This window comes from Stomoxys calcitrans, chromosome 2 (genome assembly GCF_963082655.1).
Source record: "Stomoxys calcitrans chromosome 2, idStoCalc2.1, whole genome shotgun sequence".
Taxonomy (NCBI): Eukaryota; Metazoa; Arthropoda; class Insecta; order Diptera; family Muscidae; genus Stomoxys; species Stomoxys calcitrans.
This window is the reverse complement of record NC_081553.1, coordinates 149,412,439-149,436,424: the sequence shown is the minus strand read 5'-3', so window position 1 is coordinate 149,436,424 and position 23,986 is coordinate 149,412,439. Positions and strand designations below refer to the sequence as shown.

The window sequence follows — 23,986 nt, the reverse complement described above, 5'->3', positions numbered from 1 at the left end:
TTACAAATATGTTGGCATTTAACTGCAGTATGGTGATTCATAGCATACGTGCACTACCTCATGCCTATTATCTTTAACATATCGAGTTCTCATGATTTAATGTTTTAAATGCATAACATTTCTTGAGTTTACAAAGTTTTATACATTCAAGTAAGGTTTATGCTTATACGTTCAATCAGTTGCACATGCTTATTCTTTAGACTATGTATTTTGAAGTTATTGTTTGATTTGTTGTTGTTGTAGCAGCCCTGAAGCGGCAGCCCTTGCCGATGAAGGATTCCATCGGGTCGATCCGATATGTACAATCGGCTGCCATGGGATTCTGTATTTATTGTTTATTTCTTCTTGTACCTATACAAATTATATAATTTTATGATATTTACAACGGCTTAGAACGACCATAGTTGGCAGCGCACTTATTTTGGTACAGATTGCAGTGGAAATAAAAAAAGATAGTTGTGAACGGTCCCGTTCAGTCAATCAGTGTAGGATTTTATTATATTTTAGGGGTGGAGGCCAAGTCTTTTTTCTTTCTTTGAAAAAACTGATTATTTTCGTAGACTCAAAAACTTAATCTTCTTCTTCTTTTATCTCATTATGTCAAAGAGTTGCTTCGTTTGAAGGTTAGAGGTGTGTGTTGGTGTATTACATTAAGACTCAAAAACGGCTGAATCAATTTTCATGAAATCGTCACAGAATGCAGGCCCAAGTGTGAATAGTGTACCTTACTTTTCGTTATCCAAAGTGGGCGGACCCTCCCTCTTATCCAAATCTTCAAAAAGTTGGAAGGGATGATAGGCTAGGTTAAAAAGAGGGTACAGATATTAATCCGCCCCATGCCACTAAGGATATACACCTAAGCCAGTAATCGGCTTGTTGTGCGCTCTAAAAACTATAAAATAACCTCTAAAACGAAAATTTTTAGTTAGGAATTCCGTGCTACTTACAAAATCCTTAATTGTTTTCAATACCACTCCCTTAAGTTGGTTCATGTCTGATATTGTGTGTCCACCTAAGTACCGGTATCTGTTGGACGCTAAAGCCGGGCAATGGCAAAGAAAATGCTCCAACGTCTCATCATCTTCTTCGCATGGCCTACACACGCTATTGGTAGTTCTAAGTGTCCCGTTATGATACCAATAGCTATTCTGACCTCCTTCTTGCTTCCTTTCAGTAATAGCCTCGTCTTCTCACGATCTGGATCCCCCCATAGGATTTTCAAGGTACATCTCAGGTATCTGATCGGAAACCTTTCCACTTCCTTCCAGGTTTCCTATCGTCGCCTCGATTATACCGCGATGGTATGAGCTGCTCCCGTCCTCAATCCATTATCATATCGCCTTAAGTCTCATAGCCGCAGTGGCTGCCTCACACTTAATCTGTATTTTAATGGGTCGGATATCTAGAATAGTCTAGTGCCCTAGTGGGCGTGGTCCTCATCGATCCGCCTATGCCAAGACAACATGTTCTCTGAACTTATTGTATGGTCCTAACGTTGCACCTTTCCTCCATAGCAGTCCACTAAACTACTGTGGCGTAAGTAAGTATTGGTCTAATCGCGCTCGTCTACATAGTGCCCAATATCCGTGAACCTTCTTAGTATGCTCCTGAATGTGACACTTCCAATTCAGTTTCCTGTCCAAGATCACACCTAAGTATTTGACCTTGTCAGATATCGAAATCGTCTTATTGAGGAAACGTGGTACGTTAAATTGGCCCAACTTCGTCTTCCTCGTGAACAGGCATATTTAGTCTTCTCTGGGTTAACATTGAGACCTCTGGGTCTAGCCCAGTCATATGCCATATGCAAGACCCTTTTGGCCCTTCTGCATAGCTGGTTCGGATCCTTACCTCTTAGAAGTATTTTAATATCGTCAGCGTTGCAGACGGGTTCAAATCCGTCCTCAGTCAGCATCCGTAATAGGACATTTATGGTGGTCACCCATAGGAGTGGCGATAAAATGCCCATGTGGCGTGCCTTGCACCACTTTCTCCCCTATATTTATGCCATGGGCCACACAATTTATCGACCAGTTCCGTAGCATATGGTTTATCCAGTCTCTAGGGACCGGGTCCAACCGGTACTGGTCTAAGGATTGGATCAGTGTGCCGGTCCGCACATTGTTAAAAGCCCTATCGATATCAATGTATACCGCCAGGGTGTACGTTGTGGCATCGAAGGATTCTTCAATTTTATGCACAATCTCGTACAGTTCGCTGGATGTCATACTCTTTATCATGGTGTCCATAATACGTTCCATGGATTTGAGTAGAAAAGACGTAAGGCTTACGGGTCTGTAGGCCTTTGGTGTGGCATAACTTGCCTTGCCCGGAATATTCCATCAGGAATCTTCGAGGATTCCTTCACCATAAATTCCGTAATTATACACCTTCGATCAATATCATTATTCCACGATTCCGGTGTCTCCGTGAGTCCCGTCGTATCCTGTGAAAATGGGTTTTCATCAAAAGCCTCAATATGTCCTCCGTTGTCTCTGCTCTCACTCCCATGTCGTCTACTAAAATTTCAGTTTGGACATGGGTTTTTGAGAGAAACTTTTTTATTTTGACGACGTCATTAATACTATCGACCTGTTCGCAGAAAAGCTTCCAGGAGCCGTGTGTAATACACATCCCAATAAACATCCGCCAACGACGTGCTCTGTTAAAAAGTCTGCGGACGTCTTTCTCAATATTGCGGATCTCCCCGGTCATCCAGGTTTTTCTTGGGCTGATTTTCTTTCCCAAAGAGGACAACTATCTTCAAAGAACCCCACCAGTGCAGTCGTAATCCTGTTGACATTTTCGTCGATGTCTTCTATGCTTGGACAATCTAAATTATCTTGCCCAAGTCTTCTTCTGAGTAGTCTTTCGAATTTTGTCCAGTTAGTTTCAACTTATTCCGGAAGCTTATCGGATTCGTCGCTGGCCGTGCTATTCTAAACCTAATGTAGCGATGGTCAGAGGAAGAGTGTTCCAAGGAGACTCTCCAATCCTGAACCTCATCGATTAGATTTTCCGAAAATATCGTCACATATAATACCTCCTCCCTAATCCCATTAACAAAGGTAGCAGTGTTATTAGGTCGTTAGTATTCAAGAACTCTGCCAGGGCTTGGCCCCGCTTATTAGGGTTGGTACTACCCCATGAAATGTGGTGAGAGTTCGCATCGCACCCTATAGTTTCCTGTCTATTTTGCTTTCCTTGCAGCTCCGACATGGGTGGCGGTGTCGGAAAGCAGATAAAGTGATGCCAGGTATACTCCACCGTCTCCCTGTCTCACCACTGTTGCATCCGACTTTGACAACTCTGGGGAAAATATATAATTCAAATTTTTGTGGCAAATAACGCAGGTCCTCGGCCGGTTCGGTCCAGAAACTTTGTTCCAGGTCGTCCATGGCTCCTGAATTGGAAGGGGTGATATGTTTTTTATTGTTTGAATATCGGAATGTAAGACTAAAAAAGTACTTTTGGAGGAGAATTCGGAAAATGTTTCAAAATATGGGACATGAGGACCTTCCCGCCCGGAAAATCACCCTGTTGTGTGTAGATATGATTGAAAATATTAATTTATTTTTCTATTCACAATAACTTTAAATTTTTTTTATAACGATCTATTGAAACATGCAACTATGTTATTAATCTAAATTTTTGATTTGAAGTTTCTTCAATTTGTGTTTTCATCACCACATTCCGTTCTCAGAAAAAAAAGACAAAAAATGAGGAGAGAAGGGTAATTTCCGCCCATGTTTAAGTCTTGTGTTTGGCGAGTTTGGTTTTAGTTTTGTGATGTTATAAAAAAAAAAAAGAAAAATTGCAATTGGATAAAAAAAAAGAAATTAACAGCAAAATTTGACAAGATATAAAGCAAAATAAAAAAAAAAAAAAAAAAAATGTCATAGAAAGTATATCCATACAAAAAAATATGAAAACTATATGAAAAACATATCTGTAAAGTGACATAGTTTTAGAAAAGAAAATATAAAAAGAAAAATTGATTACAATATTACCGAGAAAAGAGTTTTAAGAAATCAAAGAACATAAAAAGTTTACTTAGACACCTTAACCTAGACTTGCAAAAGGAATGCCATGGAAGGCACATAATTTGATGGGTTATGTCATAACCAAAAAAAAGAAACCAACGTGCTACCATGTATTCTATTACTTTTTTGCCAATAACCCCAGAAAACTTAATATAACAAAAAAAAAAGGCAACAAGACAAAGATAGTAATGATTGAACTAAGAGAAGATAATGTCTAAAGAGAGCCAACTGTCTGTGACAAAAATAAAAGAGATCAAGCACAGCTTGTAAACAAAGAAAAAAACAAAAATACGAAAATAAAAAAAAAAAAAAATATGTTGTAACGAAGCAGTTCAAAATAAAATGTAACAACTAAAGAAGAAGAAGAGATAACTATTCTAAAAGCATTTAAATAAGTGAACGATCTGAAACAAAAATAAAAACAAAGAACAAGAAGAAAAAGCAAGACAAAAAAAGTATAACAGTTTAGAAACTAGTTGAAAGCAAAAAGATAAAAGAATTAACTAGTATAAAGAATGTAAATAAATAAGAATAATCAAAACAAACAAGACATTTTTGAAAAAAAAAAAAAACAGAAATAAGAAGTAGAGATACAAAATTTCAAATATAACGTAAGAAGGATGGATCAAAGTGGAAGGCAGAAACCTTAAGCAAAATAGAAACCACAACAAAAATCGAGACTAGAATTATATAGTTTTTTTTATATTTTTAAATTCTTTTTGTAAATATATAGGTATGTACATATATTAGCTTTAAGAAATTCAGTAGTTGTAAGATATATATAAAGAAATACAGGTAAAAAAAAAAAAAAAAAAAAAAAAAAAAATTAAAACCAAACTTTAAAAATTTTAAAATGTGAACTAAATTTTTAAATAAAATTATAATGAATTTGAATAATATTATCTTTTTGTCTTCTGAGAACTTAATTGGAATGATGGTGTGAACTGAGTTTTGCTGAGGTAGGGTGTTGCATGTTGGAAATGGGTGTGAAGGAATTACGAGTGAGAGACCGGACAGACGACATGGACGATAGACAGTAATCGGACAGACATATTCGAACAGAAATGGGTATATTTTCGGAATCAGGAGCCATGAGAATATACATAGGCTACAGGCTTGCAGAGTCGTAGATGGGGTGGGGGCTCAAATGACGGACGTGACATTGGACAGTGGACCTTGTGTGCGTATGCATACGTATCTATGTTTTTTTTTTTTTTTTTTTGGTTTTCTTTATGTATCCTTTTTTTATTTTTCTTATGACACGAGAAATTTTATGTTTTTGGTTCGTTGTGACTTGTGGTGAGAAGTATCCATACCCCAATACCGTCGAGCTACCGGATAACGCCACCGTGTCAGAATATCATTTATAAGTCACAGCAGGGATAAACATGAACCATAACATATGGCGCCCAACGAAAGGATACCAGGAAATTTTTTGTTCAGGGTCTACTTAGGTAGGTCTAGTTTGAGTAGGTTGCTACATACATTTCTTTGTAGAACGTATGTATAGAGCCTATTCTTTCAGATGTGTGTTAAAATGCTATACGGAAATATAGGCTTTAGTAGCTAGTTATTTTCATGGTAGCTAGGTCTTCAAGTGTTTGTCTTTCGTTTGTTTTATTCACATTATAGATTCTCGGCATATATGGCGGAGAACTGAAATGTCTGTTATCTATGATGTGATCGATAAAGCTGTGCTACCGAGCAGCCTTGATAGCTTTTTGAGATTATGGAGGCTTCATGATGTGCTTAACATCCAGTTTATCATGTGTTAATGTGTACAAAGTCTCTTACGAAAGTAATTATTTCATACCCAAATAATCATGTGTAACACCTAATACCAACAGCGACATCCAACGGATAAATATTTGAAACAAAAAAAAAAAAGGATTTTTTTTTTACTTATAAGAACAACAACGAAGAGAAAGTGTAAAATAAACTAGAAAAACAAAGCAAGTTATGCACATATAACAAAAGGTAAAATAAAAGAAGGTTTATTTTATTTTTAATTTTTGTTCGAACTTGAATTTTGCATGGATAAACCTGGCGAGAAGCCTAATAATCCCGTATCTTCTATAGTACCTACCGATCGACGAGTTACAAGAAGTGTGGCTAGGGCTCTAGATCCTCAGGTAGTAGGTTCGATATTAACTCAGATCGATACAGGTATATCTCGTTCAGTTGATTTTGTCCCCACGGAGTACTTAAATAGATGTGCAGATTTGGTGCTGGGTAGGACTACAGGAAACGGTGCTTCGTCGTTGGTCAGAATTACTAGTGAACTTTCTGTGAATGAAAGTTCCAATTCTATGAATTTCTCCCAGAAACTAGAGAACATAGTTAGCATGCCGAATAATAACGCAAGTGAGGTAGATAACCCACCTGGTGGTGCATGTGGCAACGATGCTGCGACGGCAGTAGTTGAAGGGGAAGGCAGTCAGCTCAGTCAACTTATGAGGATGATGAATCAACAGAATTTAATGTTGTCAAACTGCCTGTCTGAAATGGCAAGAATGAGGGTCGACTTTTCTTCACTTAGCCAGCGAGTAGGGGATATTGAAGGACCAGGACATACGACCACTATGAATGATCCAGGATCTAGTTCCACACCGGAGAGGGGTCTGACTCAGGCATCTGGCAATAATACTCGTTCTCTAGAGGATGACATCAGGAAAGAAGGACATGGCGTTAACAGCAACCAGAACGATATAGGACCAAATCGGTCAGGAAGAGGTACAGCAGATATTTCCTACAGTAGAAGTGAGATGGACATTCGTAAATCAGTCGACCTTGACCGATGGCACATAAAATTTGACGGCAGTGGGAAGGATATGACAGTGGAAAGTTTTATTTTCCGAATAGAAAAGCTGAGAGAACAGCATAACATCACACATAATCAGCTCTTTAGTAATTTTCACTGTCTCGTGTCTGGTAATGCATCTAAATGGTATTGGCAGGTATTGGAAGACCATGCCGATGATATTGATTTTAATTATTTTGCTCTTAAGCGGGAACTGAAGGCTCATTTCAAATCGGCTGATTCTGATTATGAAATAATACGTGAGATAATGGATTGTAAGCAACAACCTGGTCAAACATTCGAAGAGTTTTATGCCGAAATACATGATTTGACATTTCGATTGCGAAAAAAGATGCCAGAAGAGGAGCTTGTTCATATTGTAAGGGGGAACTTAAGACACAATGTTGCTTCTTTGATATTCTCTTCATCGATAGATTGTTTGGCAGACCTCAAAAGGGAATGTAAAAGAGCCGAAAAACTTCTGAAGGATATGAGGAGTAGAAATAAGCCCATAAATGAGATAGCTGTTGAAAATAGTGGCGAGGAGGTAAACCTGGATGCCATAGGCATGAACAGTAAGGGTGCTGGTTATCAAAATAGAAATGATAATTTTTCTAAGGCTCGTTACCAACAGGATAATATGCGTAAAGTTCCAAAAGAGAGGCTAGACTCTAGTTTACCCACGTCAAACATAAATTCCCCGGCAGATAACACCACTTTAGGGCGAAATAATCAGAAAGTGTTCTGTATGTCACATTTTCATTTAAACCTATGCTACACTTGTGGCATGCCAGCAGATTTTTTTCGTAAGAACCTTGAATCTTGTAGACAGGAGGACGTATGTAAGTCCACATTTCATGATATGGAATGTTTTGTTTGTGGCAAAGGCGATTCTTTTTTAGAGTATAGGCCCAGTGCGGTAAACGTAAATGTGGCAGAGGTGACGGGGTACCTTTGTCAACCCACGGAGACCCCGGAGGAGTTGTAGTTAAAATTTTGAAAAGGGAAGTGGGCGAGAATTCTAGTAGTAAACATGAAGTTAAGAAAGTTGAATTGAAATCTTTGCACCAAAGAATTGTTGAATATGAAAATGCAAGGAAAAGAATTTTTTTAGAAGATATAAGGAAAAGAAGTCGGAACTATAAGAAAATTGAAAAACTTAGGTTAAGGACATTAATGATTAAGAAAGCTAAACGGATGGTGATCGAAACCATCTTGACTACCGGAGGTGACAACCGAATTTTTGCAAAGACTACAGTAGCTGGTAAGGAAATAACCGCTCTTTTGGATTCGGGTGCAGGAGCTTGCTGTTTAGGTAAAAATGCAATGGAATTTTTACGAGATGTTGATAAGGAAATTGTGAAAATTAAGGACCAAGTAGTAAGAACGGCCAATGGTAGTAGTGTTCAAGTCCTCGGCATAGTGACGTTACCAGTGTCATGGAAAGGAGCATCAAAGGATATAGACTTTCTTGTCGTACCAAATTTGGAGCAGGAGTGTTACTTTGGAATCGATTTTTGGCGTATTTTCCATCTGCCGATAGTAGGCGAAAGTTTAATAGGAAGCACCATGATATCAGAGATTATACCTGACGAACAAGGCGAAACAGAGAGTAGACAACATAGTCTTTCAATGGAGCAGCAAGTTCAGCTTGAGAGGGCTAAGGCGAAATTTCCGTCATTTGCGGTTCTTGGACTGGGTAAGACTTGTCTTGAAGAACATCGGATAGACGTGTTTGATGAGGACATCCCCATTAAACAACGTCATTACCCAGTGTCACCTGTAATACAGGAGTTGTTGTACAAAGAACTGGATCGTATGTTGAGCTTGGGCGTAATCGAGATCAGCAACAGCAGTTGGAGTTCGCCGGTTACGTTGGTAAGGAAGGGTGAGAAGAATCGCTTGTGCCTCGACGCGCGTAAGGTGAACGCAAGGACGATTAAGGACGCGTATCCTTTGCCCCATATTGAAGGTATTCTGAGCCGATTACAGGACACAAGCTTCATATCTGCCATCGACCTCAAGGACGCGTTTTGGCAGATCCCGCTTGAAGAGAAGTCGAGGGAGAAAACGGCATTTACGGTTCCTGGGCGGCCATTATACCAGTTTACGGTTATGCCGTTTGGACTCTGTAATGCCGCCCAGAGAATGTGCAGACTTATGGACAAGGCCATTCCCGCCGTACTCCGTAACAATGTCTTTGTCTACCTCGACGACCTTTTAGTGGTTTCTGCCAGCTTCGTGGAACATATTGAGCTGCTTGGGAAGGTGGCACACTGCCTGGACAAGGCCGGACTCACCATTAATGTGGAGAAAAGCAAATTTTGCTTCAGGGAGGTCCGTTACTTGGGCTTCATTGTGGGTGATGGCTGCATAAGAACGGATGAATCCAAAGTAGAGGCTATTAGGGATTTCCCTGTACCTAAGAGTCCAAGACAACTACGTCGGTTTCTAGGGATGTGCGGTTGGTACCGACGATTCATCCAGGATTATGCAACCATCGCAGCCCCTCTCCACGATTGCCTGACCAAGGACAATGTTAAGTGCTTTCGAATTGGCGATGAGGCCCTATCTTCCTTTCAGAGCCTCAAGAGAAGTTTGACTTCGGCTCCCTTGCTATCTAACCCGGATTTCAAGCGCCCATTTTTCATCCAGTGTGATGCGTCAACTCATGGGGTCGGAGGGGTTCTTTTTCAGTTGGATGATGATGGAAATGAGCACCCTATAGCGTACATGTCCGCTAAGCTCAATAAGGCCCAAAGGAACTATAGCGTGACTGAGCTGGAATGTTACGCAGCGGTGCTCAGCGTGAAGAAGTTTCGTCCCTACGTGGAGGGGTTACCCTTCACCATCATCACGGATCACTCCAGCCTCAAATGGCTGATGAGCCAGAAAGAGTTGACGGGAAGACTTGCAAGGTGGAGCTTGAAATTGCAGGCCTTCGAGTTTCGGATAGAACACCGCAAGGGGTCGCTTAATGTCGTGCCTGACACACTCTCGCGAGCATTTATGGAGGCGGTTGTCAGAGGGAGTCGTTTCCTGGATTTGGACCTTACTAGCACACATTTTAACTCTGAGGAATATGATGCTTTGAGGACTAAGGTTAAGGAGTGCAAAGGGGCGATACCAGATTTATGTGTCTCAGACAAATTTGTCTATAGACGAACAAAATTTGCTACAGGTGATCCATTGGACGAGGAGAATTCCTGGAAATTATGGGTGCCCAAGCCTTTGCAGGATGATTTGGTAAAAGCGTCTCATGAATCACCATCAGCCGGACACGGAGGCATCCACAAGACTTTGGCGAGATTGAGGGAAAAATATTATTGGCCCAGAATGGTATGTGACGTCAAGGATGCTGTTAAAAATTGTGACGTCTGCTGTGCCAGTAAGACCGGAAACTCCTTTGGAAAGCCATTTATGGGGAGACAAAATGTGACCGAAAGGCCTTTCCAACGATTGTATATCGATTTTATGGGGCCATACCCCAGGACTAAAGACGGAAATGTATTTCTTTTCGTTTGTCTGGACCACTTTTCGAAGTTTGTGTCGTTGGAACCCATGCGTACTGCTACTGCTGCGAACGTCATCAAATTCCTTGAGAAACGGATATTCCTGACCTTTGGCGTCCCAGAGTTTGTGCACTCGGACAACGGACGCCAGTTTGTTGCTGTAATATTCCAAGAATTCCTTGCGAAGTACGGAACAAAGCACATAAGAACTGCCCTCTATGCTCCCCAATCTAACGCCGCCGAGCGGGTCAATAGATCAGTATTGCAAATGATCAGATCTCATGTAGGCTCCGATCAACGAGATTGGGACAGACACATTGGTAACATTGAGTTTGCGCTAAGATGTGCTACCCATAGTTCTATTGGTGTTTCACCATACTATGCTGTCTTTGGACTGGGTATGGTTCAACATGCATCCGCATACGATGTTATTAGAAACATAGATTCTATAAAAGACCTTGATTTAGTATTAGAGAACCTTTCAGACAGACAACACCTTATAAGGGATAAAATTTTTCATAATCTCAAGCTAGCTCATGACCGTGCAGCAAAGACATATAATGTCAGGGCTAGGGAAGTCAAGTTTAAAGAAGGCCAGCTCATATATAGACGGAATTTCAAACTGAGTAGCAAAGTAAACCATTATAACCCAAAGCTGGCACCTATGAATATTAAGGGCATTATTTTAAAAGTACTGGGAAATTCTCTTTACGAGGTCGGAAGCTTAGATGGCAAAAGTAAAGGAGTTTATCACGGAAAGGACCTATTTGTAGTATAGTTTTCCCCGACTAGCTTTGTTACGTGGGTCGAGGCCACACATTTGTGTAGGATACCTCGGAGAGCAATATTTGGTTAATAAAACCCTTGTAGCACAACCGCTAGGAAATGTCTTTGGTTACTTCAAACCCCTTTTTCTATTCGAATATTTTTAAACTCAGTTGGGCAATTTTCTAGTTTTCTGAGGAAAAGACAATTTTTTTTTCTCCAACTATTTTAATTAATATTCCATTATTATCTACCGACTTTCTTCCAAGTGTAATTTTGACTCAGAGTGTTAGGTTGAATCTTATAACTTTACGAATTTGCGGGAATTATTTGGATTTAAATATAGCAATATTCCAAATATTTGGCTGCCGGAATGAGACAACCAAGGCTTTGGGGCAAAAAAAAAAAAAAAAAAAAAAAAAATTTGTTTTCACGATATATGTCTTCTTTTATTTCACTAAAATTGTAAAAGTTTAAACTTTCAGATTCAATCAAAGCATTTTCGCACTCGTTCCATGCCTTTAAGGCATCGACGGCTGCGAGCCTGTTGTGTGTAGATATGATTGAAAATATTAATTTATTTTTCTATTCACAATAACTTTAAATTTTTTTTATAACGATCTATTGAAACATGCAACTATGTTATTAATCTAAATTTTTGATTTGAAGTTTCTTCAATTTGTGTTTTCATCACCACATTCCGTTCTCAGAAAAAAAAGACAAAAAATGAGGAGAGAAGGGTAATTTCCGCCCATGTTTAAGTCTTGTGTTTGGCGAGTTTGGTTTTAGTTTTGTGATGTTATAAAAAAAAAAAAAGAAAAATTGCAATTGGATAAAAAAAAAGAAATTAACAGCAAAATTTGACAAGATATAAAGCAAAATAAAAAAAAAAAAAAAAAAAATGTCATAGAAAGTATATCCATACAAAAAAATATGAAAACTATATGAAAAACATATCTGTAAAGTGACATAGTTTTAGAAAAGAAAATATAAAAAGAAAAATTGATTACAATATTACCGAGAAAAGAGTTTTAAGAAATCAAAGAACATAAAAAGTTTACTTAGACACCTTAACCTAGACTTGCAAAAGGAATGCCATGGAAGGCACATAATTTGATGGGTTATGTCATAACCAAAAAAAAGAAACCAACGTGCTACCATGTATTCTATTACTTTTTTGCCAATAACCCCAGAAAACTTAATATAACAAAAAAAAAAGGCAACAAGACAAAGATAGTAATGATTGAACTAAGAGAAGATAATGTCTAAAGAGAGCCAACTGTCTGTGACAAAAATAAAAGAGATCAAGCACAGCTTGTAAACAAAAAAAAAAACAAAAATACGAAAATAAAAAAAAAAAAAAAATATGTTGTAACGAAGCAGTTCAAAATAAAATGTAACAACTAAAGAAGAAGAAGAGATAACTATTCTAAAAGCATTTAAATAAGTGAACGATCTGAAACAAAAATAAAAACAAAGAACAAGAAGAAAAAGCAAGACAAAAAAAGTATAACAGTTTAGAAACTAGTTGAAAGCAAAAAGATAAAAGAATTAACTAGTATAAAGAATGTAAATAAATAAGAATAATCAAAACAAACAAGACATTTTTGAAAAAAAAAAAAAACAGAAATAAGAAGTAGAGATACAAAATTTCAAATATAACGTAAGAAGGATGGATCAAAGTGGAAGGCAGAAACCTTAAGCAAAATAGAAACCACAACAAAAATCGAGACTAGAATTATATAGTTTTTTTTATATTTTTAAATTCTTTTTGTAAATATATAGGTATGTACATATATTAGCTTTAAGAAATTCAGTAGTTGTAAGATATATATAAAGAAATACAGGTAAAAAAAAAAAAAAAAAAAAAAAAAAAAAATTAAAACCAAACTTTAAAAATTTTAAAATGTGAACTAAATTTTTAAATAAAATTATAATGAATTTGAATAATATTATCTTTTTGTCTTCTGAGAACTTAATTGGAATGATGGTGTGAACTGAGTTTTGCTGAGGTAGGGTGTTGCATGTTGGAAATGGGTGTGAAGGAATTACGAGTGAGAGACCGGACAGACGACATGGACGATAGACAGTAATCGGACAGACATATTCGAACAGAAATGGGTATATTTTCGGAATCAGGAGCCATGAGAATATACATAGGCTACAGGCTTGCAGAGTCGTAGATGGGGTGGGGCTCAAATGACGGACGTGACATTGGACAGTGGACCTTGTGTGCGTATGCATACGTATCTATGTTTTTTTTTTTTTTTTTTTGGTTTTCTTTATGTATCCTTTTTTTATTTTTCTTATGACACGAGAAATTTTATGTTTTTGGTTCGTTGTGACTTGTGGTGAGAAGTATCCATACCCCAATACCGTCGAGCTACCGGATAACGCCACCGTGTCAGAATATCATTTATAAGTCACAGCAGGGATAAACATGAACCATAAACCATTTCAACCGATGAGGCTCGAATGAAAGGTTATTGGGAGAAGAATACGAATTTGAATGGCAATTGGGAGTAGAATTTTAATCTCAGAGTGGTCACCTCACCTATTAAACCACTTTAGAAACCCTTCAAAAGGGCATGGAGACGGATTGGGACAATGTGGGACTCAAAGGTTTTCGGAAGTAGAGCACAGGAGTGCCACTCCTTTCCGCAAACAGTAAAGTAGACCAATAGGAACGCAATGGAGCTAAAAGGAAAGGTTTTTGGGAATAGAATATGCGTTTTGGTATCAAAATTTTGGCACTAAATAGCATAGTAATGCACGAACCTCATGTTCGAATTGGACATGAAGGCCAATCGGAACAATATTGGAATCAAATTAATGATGATTTCGACTGTCCGAAAAAGTGTAGACATTTTTTCGATATGTTGCACTGAAATCGAAATTTTGTGTTCGTTTGTCCAAAAAATGTAACTCCACCACCGAGTGAAGTTTTCGTTTGTAGTGGTTTTGTCTCTAGAGACGGCAAAAATGTGTAGAATGCAGCAACTTAAACAAAAAATAGTGGCGTACTGTAAATATTAAGCATAATCTTGAGAGCAAATATTAAGATAAACTGTGCCTAACTTCACTCATAAAACAGCTGATTGCCATCATATAATCAAATTTCGTTTGACTGATTGGAAATGTGTGTTTGATCTGCTTCCCCTTTTTTAAATGCAATTGGGGCGACATTTGCAAATTGTTGTCCCGCTTTTATAAAGGGTGATATTTTAAGAGCTGTAGGAAAGTTTAAAAAAAAACAAAAAATTCAGAAAAATGCCTGAAATCTTTTTTTTAAGTGATAGTAAGTCCAAATAATATAATGTTTGAAGATTATTTCATGCAAATGTTAGCCGTGACTGCGCCTGAAATGGTCTATCCGCTTAGTCCAATTTTGGCATACTCTTTCCAGGCGTTAAATCGCACGATCTAGGCGGCCAATTGACCGGTCCCGAACGTGAAATAAAATGTTCACCGAACTCGCCTCTCAATAAGTCCATTGTTAGGCGTGCATGTGGCACCGTCTTGTTGTCATGGAAGTCAAGCTCTTGCATTTTAGACGTTCAGTTATGTTAAGATTCGTATCATCTTTGAAGTTGTACGGTCCAATGATGCCACCCAACCGCACCAAACAGTGACCTTTTTGGATGCGTTGGTAGCTCTTGCAATCCTTATGGCTGATCTTCACTCCAAAACCGACAAATCTGCTTATTTACGTACCCATTAAGCCAAAAATGAGCTTCGTCGCTGAACACAGCTACACGCGCGATGAACTTTCTTAACAGAGCACTCGTTTTGATAAGATTCAAAAATTTGCAAGCGTTGTTCGTTTGTAAGACTATTCATTGTAAAATTATAGTCCAAACTGAAGATGTTTGACATTTTAAACCAGTGTTGCCAAAAAGATAATAGCTAAAAAATCACCCTTTAGTAGGGTACGAATCATACCCCAAATTTACGTTGATCCAGCAAGGCCCTGCGAAACTTTAAAACGTTTGTACCGGCTATAGTTTGTATTTGAAAAACACATACGTATATAACACATACATATGTATATATGTTTTTTTTATATTACTGGTACATATATATTAAATTTTTTGTTCTAAATTATAACTTTCTATCATTAGTTTTGCACGTTTGTATGCTATATGTAACCTATGCTTAAACCCTTTGGTCTTGTAACTCAATCTCTATTTCCTAAATTCATTAATCGTCTAGGGGTTTTTCCCAAATACTAACCCAAAATTTAACAGAAAACATTGGAAGTACATACACGCTTTTCTCCGTGGCTCCCCTATTTTGATACTTATCTTCGTTTCTGAGCAACTTGGGGCGCTGAAATATTCGGTGGACAGGGGTCGTGTCCCGTGGAAGATTGGCGGATGGAGAGCAGAGTGTGCAGGCTTTTCTTCACTTAATATTTTGGATTCAAAAAACTACAAACTGGATAATTAAAATTATTTTTCACTGGAAACTCGTAAAACACTCAATGTTACCCGATTCAACACATACAAAAGGTAAACAGAACAAACCAAAACAAAACAATTCTCTTTTCTAAACTGTCAGACATACCTAGTGTTGCCACTCAAATACAATAATTTGTATACCGGACCTACGGTTTGCGTATTAATCTATGTCAGCGCGGTGTTGCCAACACCAATTTATATACACATAAATTTAAAATATGTCAGTTACTCCTACTACCCAGCAAACAAAACGAAAGCTAGCTGAAACATCACCTGATTTTGGAAAAATGGCAAACAACCAGTAGGTAATATGGACGTGGAAGAGTTAATGAATATAATGAAATTAACTATGAACAATCTTTTGGAAGAAAAATAGGAACTATACGGCGAAGAAATTGAAAAGGAAACATTTGATGCTATTTTGGAAAAAATAAACTCAAAAAACTTTTAAATCCTCACATCTCACTACGCCCTAAAGTGAATATAGATAAGATAAACAAATTAAAAATTATGTCATATAACATAAATGGATTCAAAAATAAATTCTTGTACCCAAATTTTTTCAGATATATAACGAGTTTTGATATTTTAATACTAGTGGAAACACATACTCTTGAAGATAAAGCTCCCAGATTTCACAAATACCTGCCTGGTTTCGAAATATCTTGCAAAGAAAATTAATAATTTTGGAAGAGCATCGGGTGGAGTTATGTTGGCTATTAATAAAAATGTTAACCAAAGGAATATCCGGTACGATTTCCAAACAAGGAACTCGGTGCTGAGTATTATCGTATCGTGCGGGTATCAGAAAATGACGATTGTACCATTATATATCAGAAGTGCTGATTGGGAAAATGAATTCTCCGTACTAAAAAGGAGTATGTACGATTTCGAAATTGATAATCTAATACTTTTGGGAGACGTAAATGTGAGGATAGGCGAGCTACAACAAGCTATCTCACCAATACACGAGGAAGTTTTTGCAGCCGGTTATAAAGAACGAAAATCTATGGATAAAGAAGTGAATGGAAAGGGAAGAAAATATCTGGATTTCTGTAACGATTTCAACCTCACGATATTAAATGGGCAGACAGAAGGCGATAAAGAAGGGCATTGCACATTCATTAGTACAGTTGGGTCCTCAGTAAATGACATTTGTGCGATATCCCAAGAGCTTTTACATCTAGTTCAATCTTTCCAAGTAGATGAACAAATTTGGTCAGACCACTTACCCATAATTTTGGAATTAAAATTAGAGAATAATAGATCCATAAATAATAAACTCAGCCTATTGCCGAAAATCTCATGGAAAGAGTCGAATAAGGATAAATATCAAAGAGAACTCAGCAAGAATCTAGCTCATCAAAACCAATACACTGAAATAAAACAACTTACTGATATTATTATTTCATCTACAGAGTGTGTAAATACTCCACAATTTAGCCCACATAATAAATGGTTCGATACAAAATGTTACTGGGCGCGAAAAAAAGTTTTTATGTCTTTAAATAAATTTAGAAACAGTCAAAATGAACAGCACCGGGTAACATATATGCGGCATAAAAAAGCTTATAGGGAAGTATGCCAAGCAGCAAAACTAAGTTATTTTGAACAACTACATCAAAGGATAAATAATATCAATAACGGGAAGGAATGGTGGAAATTGGCAAAGGAAATAAATAGACAGGAATTTAAAGTGGGCAACGCAATAACCGCTAACACATTTAAGAATTATTTTATGAACTTATTGAATCCCAAACAAATTTCACTAGATATCCAATATGCTCCAAGTATGATTCAGGATAGTCTACTAGATGGAGATATAACGCTAGAGGAAATCAAATCCATGCTATCCAAAGTTAAGCTCAATAAAGCACCAGGAGAGGACAGAGTACCCTACGAATTTTACATCCATGCTACGGATGAATTTTTATTAGCTCTTTCTAGAGTATATTCGAATGCATACAGAGCGGGCAGTGTAGAAGAATTAATGGTTAAGACTATCATCTTTCCAATCTATAAAAAAGGAGATTTCAACGAGCAGCCAATTATAGAGCAATATCCTTTATGAATACTGCAGCAAAAATATTTATGGGAATCTTAAACCAAAGACTAGCACACTGGGTTGAAGAAAACGGAATAATGGTGGAATACCAAGCTGGGTTTAGAAGACAATACTCAACAGCAGACAATATTTATAACCTCGCGTCTATTGCAGCTATTAAGCTGGCCGAAAAGAAAAAGCTATATGCATTTTTTGTAGATTTTAGAGCCGATTTTGATAATGTATCTCGGAAATCTCTTATATACAAGCTATTTTCAATGGGTATCTCATTTAAGTTTGTCAGAATGATAGAAACCTTGTACGAAAGTACGAAATCAGCAGTTTGGAATGGTCATGAACTCTCTACATACTTCGATACCACATCAGGCGTTAAGCAAGGATGTCTTCTTTCGCCATTGCTATTCGCTCTATATATTAATGACCTCCACGAATACCTGGAAGGCGGCATTGACATACAGGAGAGAAATATCCGAATCCTTATGTATGCGGATGACATTGTCATCATGGCTGAAGAGATACAAATTTTACAAAGTATGATCCATAAACTGGAGGAATATTGTAACATGTGGAACATGGAAGTCAATGGAGCAAATCGAAAATTATGGTCTTTAGGAACGGGGGAAGATTGTCAACCCAAGAAAAGTGGTACTACAAAGGCCATGAATTGGACATTGTTGCTGAGTATGCTTATTTGGGAGCAATTATTACGCCAAAACTAACTTTCAAAAGCCATATAATAAATAGAATATCCCAAGCGAAAAATGCAGTCAATTCCACATGGAAGCATTTTCTAAAACAAGACAAAATTAGTTTACAGATGAAATGGAAAATCTATCTTGCAGTTTGCAGATCTATCGAAGCATATGCAGCACAAGTTTGGGGATTTGCGCACTTCGAAGAAGCAGACAAATTCCAACGATTCTTTCTGAAACGTATCCTAAAACTACCGGAAAATACACCTAACTATGTAATTGATCTCGAAACGAATGTTGATGACGGACACAAATATACGCTACAACTGCACCTGCAATACATCTATCGATCGCTGTTTGAATATAACATAGATAGACTACCAAACTTCTTGAGTAAAATAGTCCTGGAAAAGAAAATATTCTGGGCAAAATCTGTTAATGATCTTCTATCTCATCATGGAGAAGCAAATCTAGAGGTTAGTACTAGCAATTTTATGTGGTATTATACATGCTCCAGACTACTGGAAACACTAAGCTGGGTAAATAAACAGAAGAAAATAGAAAGTGCAATGCAAAGCAATACAAGGATGTACAAAAATCTAGACTATACTTGAATGAGAAATACGATCAAAAGAACATGCGATGGATAATGAAAGCCAGAGCTGATATGCTCTTTCTGAACGCCAATAACTATTCAGCGAGTGAAGAACAAACTCTATGCACACTCTGCAACCTCCAAGAAAGGGAAACAATTCAACATTTTCTGGGAAAGTGTCCAATATTAGCCGAAATAAGACGGCAAGTCTTTGGAATAGACTATCTACCACTATACCAAATTATTGACATACTAAATGGCCACCGAAGTGCTGACTGGGAGAATCTAATAAGATATCTGAGAACAGCAATGAAATACAGATCATATATCATGAATGAATACCAATAATTTTGTATGTACTTTTCTAACAAACTCAAAAACAATATGTTAAAATTCAATTTTTTTTTATAATTTTTGCCTCGGCAGACGACAATATTGTCATGGCCGTATTCATTCTTTCATTTGAATAACTCGATACTTTAATCCGAAAAATTGTAATTGAAGAACATGTATACTGTTATTTAAAATAAAGGAAGAATTACTACTACTACTAACCCAAAAGGAAAGTATTAATGTACTGTTGATAGTGTTGTATTGTGCCAATATTTTAACCAAGCGTCACAGTCATTAAGGTCGACGGATTTTGAGGTATTTACAGATGACCGTCATTAAAGCATTTTTATAATCTGTCTATTATTCTGTTATGAACGTCTTTGTAGGACCGTAGTGTAGTATAAAATTTTCGACTATTCAGTTTTCAGAGTTTGACAAAGATCCTATAGTGTTAATAAAACAGTGCCAAAAGCACCTGACGGTGGCTGAGTAACAGTCATTGGTGTTTTTGTGTATGTAGTCTTCTTCGCTAGCTGACATTTCCTACACTTTTTCACATGTCTTTTGTGGCCAATAAAAATATTTTCTTATTTTCATCAGGGTATGAGTAGTCCCTGCGTGACCACATTCAGTTGGATCATCATGGTATTTAGTTAGGTTTTAATTTATTTTGAACCTATTACTATTACAGTTTTCATTATTCTGTTGCCCATTTCTTTAAATTCGTATTACATGAGAAATTCGAAAATATTCTCGTTTGGAGACATTCTTAAACGTGGGCTTCTTTCTCGGAATCAAGCCTTTGGATAAACTGATCTTAGTTAAAAAATGTTGATTTACCTTTTTTCTATATTTTAGCAAATATTTATTTATTTTGTATTCACATACAACAAGATAACAACGGTTTTATAATTAAAGCATGCGAGATATTAACGAAATCGATATTTATGTTACAAGTTTTAGTTTAAACATTATAAAGGATTGAGTGGGAAAATCTATAGAATAAATTGAGTAAGTGAAACCACTCGTATAAAATAGTTCAATAAAGATTTCTTAAAAGAATGTGATACTAGTAAGCGATGTAGACAATGTACATATCTTGAAATGGCATTGTGTGCCGTTTCCGGTATTCTCCTGCTTTTAAAATCACAAAAACAGCCAAAAACAGACGAATGTGTTTGGGCGTAAATGACTGCGTTTGGTACAGTATTCTTGGCGTGCCACATATTTTTTCAGTAGTCGTTGTTAGATGATGATTAGATTTCTAGATTTTTCAAGAATGTTTTAGTTGCCAATAAACATTCGGTCATTGGTAATTATATTCTGTCAGCGATTTGCAATTAAGAGAGAGATTGTTTTTTTTTTAAGGTTTATATTAAGGCTGTTTGCATCAACCAAGTTGGAAATAATGCCCAAATCTTCATTAATCTTTCAATATCTTTGACTTATGCGAGCCGGTATGGAAAGTCATTTATATACATCAAAAAAAGCAGTGGTACCAGAATCGAACCCCGCGGTACACCTTTATTCAACTGTAGTGATTTGGACATTAGCACTGGTATTCACAAGAAAAATAGATTTGAAGCAGGTTTATTTGACAGATTTCCTTTATAGAACTGTCAAATAAACCTTTTTCAAATCTATATTACTTTTGTGTATACAATCAAAAATCTTTAATTACAACTGATTGAGCTCTTTGACGGCGGTAGTTTTTTTTATTAATAATACAGCAGAGGAAGAAAAATGAAATAATGCTTCGGTTTTAAGCATAGTACATCACGATTAACACAGTCAGTGTACGTGTTCGTCTTTTTTCGTCATGGGAGAGGCACATCCCGGAGTGCCTTCTCCGTACGCTTCTGGTCCGTGCCGGGATTGAAAAGAACCCCGCACCCTGGTTCTGTTCCGTTTGCCAGAACCGCCTTCATCATCGGTCAGTGTCGGTGAGGTGTAACCGGTGCTTGGAGTGGGTACATTTCCGTTCTTGCTCTGGCCTAACTTCGCTATGGGAGTATAGTCATACTGGCTATGTCGCTAGGTGCTGTGCGAACATAGCCAGCAGTGGGTCACAAGCGTTGCCGTCGTCGCCTTCGGCGTCCTCGTCGTCGGACTATGTGACCCCCCGACCTCTCCCGTACGGCAATTTATGCAACGACAGCACCCTAGTCCTACTATTGCCAGGCCAGTGCCGGGAAGTGTATCGTTCTTGCAGTTAAACTGCAACGGACTGCGTGGCAAGATTGATGAGATTGTAGATTTTATGAGTCGGAAGAGCATATCGGTCGCAGCGATCCAGGAGACAAAGCTGACTAACACCTGCAGCTTGCACAGTTGTCACGGCTACAATGTGCTACGTAAGGATCGCTCAAGGAATGGAGGTGGGGGATTGACCTTCGTTATACACCATTCCGTGCAGTATAGACCTATCTCGCCTGCGCTTGACGCTAGTGACCCATACATTGAATGTATGGGGGTAGCAGTCAGGTCTGGTACTGCCGAGATAGAGATATACAACGTGTATATACCGCCGGTTGGTAGCTGTGTCCCGATTAATGGCCAGGCCTACAGCCCCGACATAAGTGGGTTGCTATCTGGCCATAATTGTCTGGTTCTGGGGGATTTTAATGCACATCACACGTCATGGCATTCTCCCCTAGGTAACGACCAGTGTGGCATAGCTTTGGCAGAGCAGATAGATAGCTCCACGTTTTGCACGGTGAATGAGGATGCCCCCACTAGGATTACGAGGAGGTGCAGCAGCTCGCCAGACATCTCAATTGCATCCCCTGATCTACTGAGTGACGTCTCCAGGCAAGCCGTCATCTCTTTGGGGTCAGACCACCTCCCCATAATTTTCACCATCGATCGACCACCCGACTTCATAACCTCTGAGCGCCGGACTTTCATCAATTATAAGAAGGCCGATTGGACTGGCTGCAGAGAGTATACCAATCGCCGCTTCAGTGATCTGCCACCCCCCTCTGATGTGCTTGTGGCCGAGAGGAAATTCCGAGACATCATCAAGGCAGCAGCCGCTCGCTTTATACCAGCCGGTCGAATACCGCAAATGCGACCCAATTTCCCGGCGCAAGCAGTGGTACTCGCAGACGAGCGTGATGGGATTCGTGCTATTGACCCCGCTAACCCCAGAATCAGCGAGCTGAATCTGGAAATAAACAGAGTAGTCAACGAACGTGGCTGGAACACTTGGAGCAATGTAACATAGGCACCGGTGCAGGCAAACTGTGGGCCACTGTTAAGTCTCTCTCGAACCCCGGTACACGGGACGACAGGACCTCAGTCACTTTTGGCGAGATAACCGTGACTGATCCGAAGAGATGCGCCAGGTTGTTCAACCGTCAATTTATTGTGCATCCCGAGAGAGACAGGGCAAGGAGGAGAGCCATTCGCCGTATTCGTGGTCTCCGAGCCGATGAACAGCCATCACAATTTACCGTGGGCGAAGTTACGAATGTCATCCGTGGCGCCAAATCTTCCAAGGCGTGGGGCCCCGACGGAATCTCTACATTGATGCTGAAGAATCTGGATTTACCGGGAGTTGAGTACCTTACCACTGTCCTTAACCTGTCATTGAACACTCCCGATGTCTGGAAAATGGGCAGAGTGATCGCGCTACTGAAGCCTGGTAAAGACCCGAGTTTGGGGGAGTCGTACAGACCGATCTCCCTTCTCTCACCAGTGGCTAAGACGCTTGAGGCATTACTCCTCCCGAGCCTCGTAGGAGAATTTCCATTCGCCGAGCATCAACACGGATTTCGGAGACTGCACAGCACAACAACAGCTTTGCATGCCATCACCACACACATTTGCCGTGACTTCAATCAACCCAGGCCATGTGATAGGACGGTCCTCGTGGCACTGGACCTATCGAAGGCATTCGACACGGTCAGCCATGCCAAATTATTTAAGGACATCGCCAACACGTCCCTCCAGCCAGGCCTGAAACGTTGGGTCGCGAATTATCTGTGTGGCCGCCAGTCATTTGCGGAATTTAGGGATAAGAAGTCAAAACACCGTAGAGTGAAACAGGGAGTTCCCCAAGGTGGGGTGATATCTCCGGCTCTGTTTAACCTCTACCTATCCTCCATCCCACCTCCTCCAGACGGCATAGAGATCGTATCATATGCGGACGATTGTACGATCATGGCATCAGGCCCCCCACCCATTGATGACATCTGCGATAGGTTGAACGTCTACCTCAACGAGCTTGCCTCATATTTCGCTGCAAGAAATCTGAAGATATCCGCCACCAATTGGCCGGTCTGTGAATAATATTCAGATCTGTCAGAATGCCGCCCTCCGAACTGCGACGGGCTGTCTCCTCAGTTCTCATGTGGACCACCACCTCCATCAGGAGACAAAGATCCGACCAGTGCAAAGACATAACTACATGCTGTCTAAGCAATACCTTTTGGGCTGTTATCGCAGAAATCATCCAAATCATCATCTTGTGGATAGATACCCACCGCCCAGAAGCCTTAAGGTAGATCTACACGATCTAGAGCGTGAGGTCCAGCGCTACAAGAGAGAACCTCTAGATCAAGCGGCATATCAAGCGGGTCTGAACAACATTCATGCAGACACGGTAGCAGGCGCGTTAATTGGCTACCGGGTGAATGTAGTCCTTGGAGAACGACCGCCGCCCATTGCACCCGAAGAAATCGACCTCCCTCGGCAAACCAGAGTGGTTCTGGCTCAAT

At 38.9% G+C, this 23,986-nt stretch overlaps 1 protein-coding gene across 3 annotated transcripts in view; it reads right to left on the bottom strand.

The window, feature by feature from the left end:
- The window catches only part of LOC106090509 (cleavage and polyadenylation specificity factor 73), a 216,436-nt gene that overhangs the window by 159,904 nt on the left and 32,546 nt on the right, over positions 1 to 23,986 (bottom strand). The window contains exon 1 of one of the 3 annotated variants that reach the window (XM_059363975.1): positions 15,354 to 15,561. The exons of 1 other annotated variant lie outside the window; for it this stretch is intronic. In XM_059363975.1, coding sequence (XP_059219958.1) covers positions 15,354 to 15,374 — 21 coding nt within the window. In that variant the 5' untranslated portion in view covers positions 15,375 to 15,561. Of the gene's footprint in view, positions 1 to 15,353; positions 15,562 to 23,986 lie in introns of those variants that run through there. One more of the 3 variants, XM_013256727.2, reaches the window with a different exon arrangement.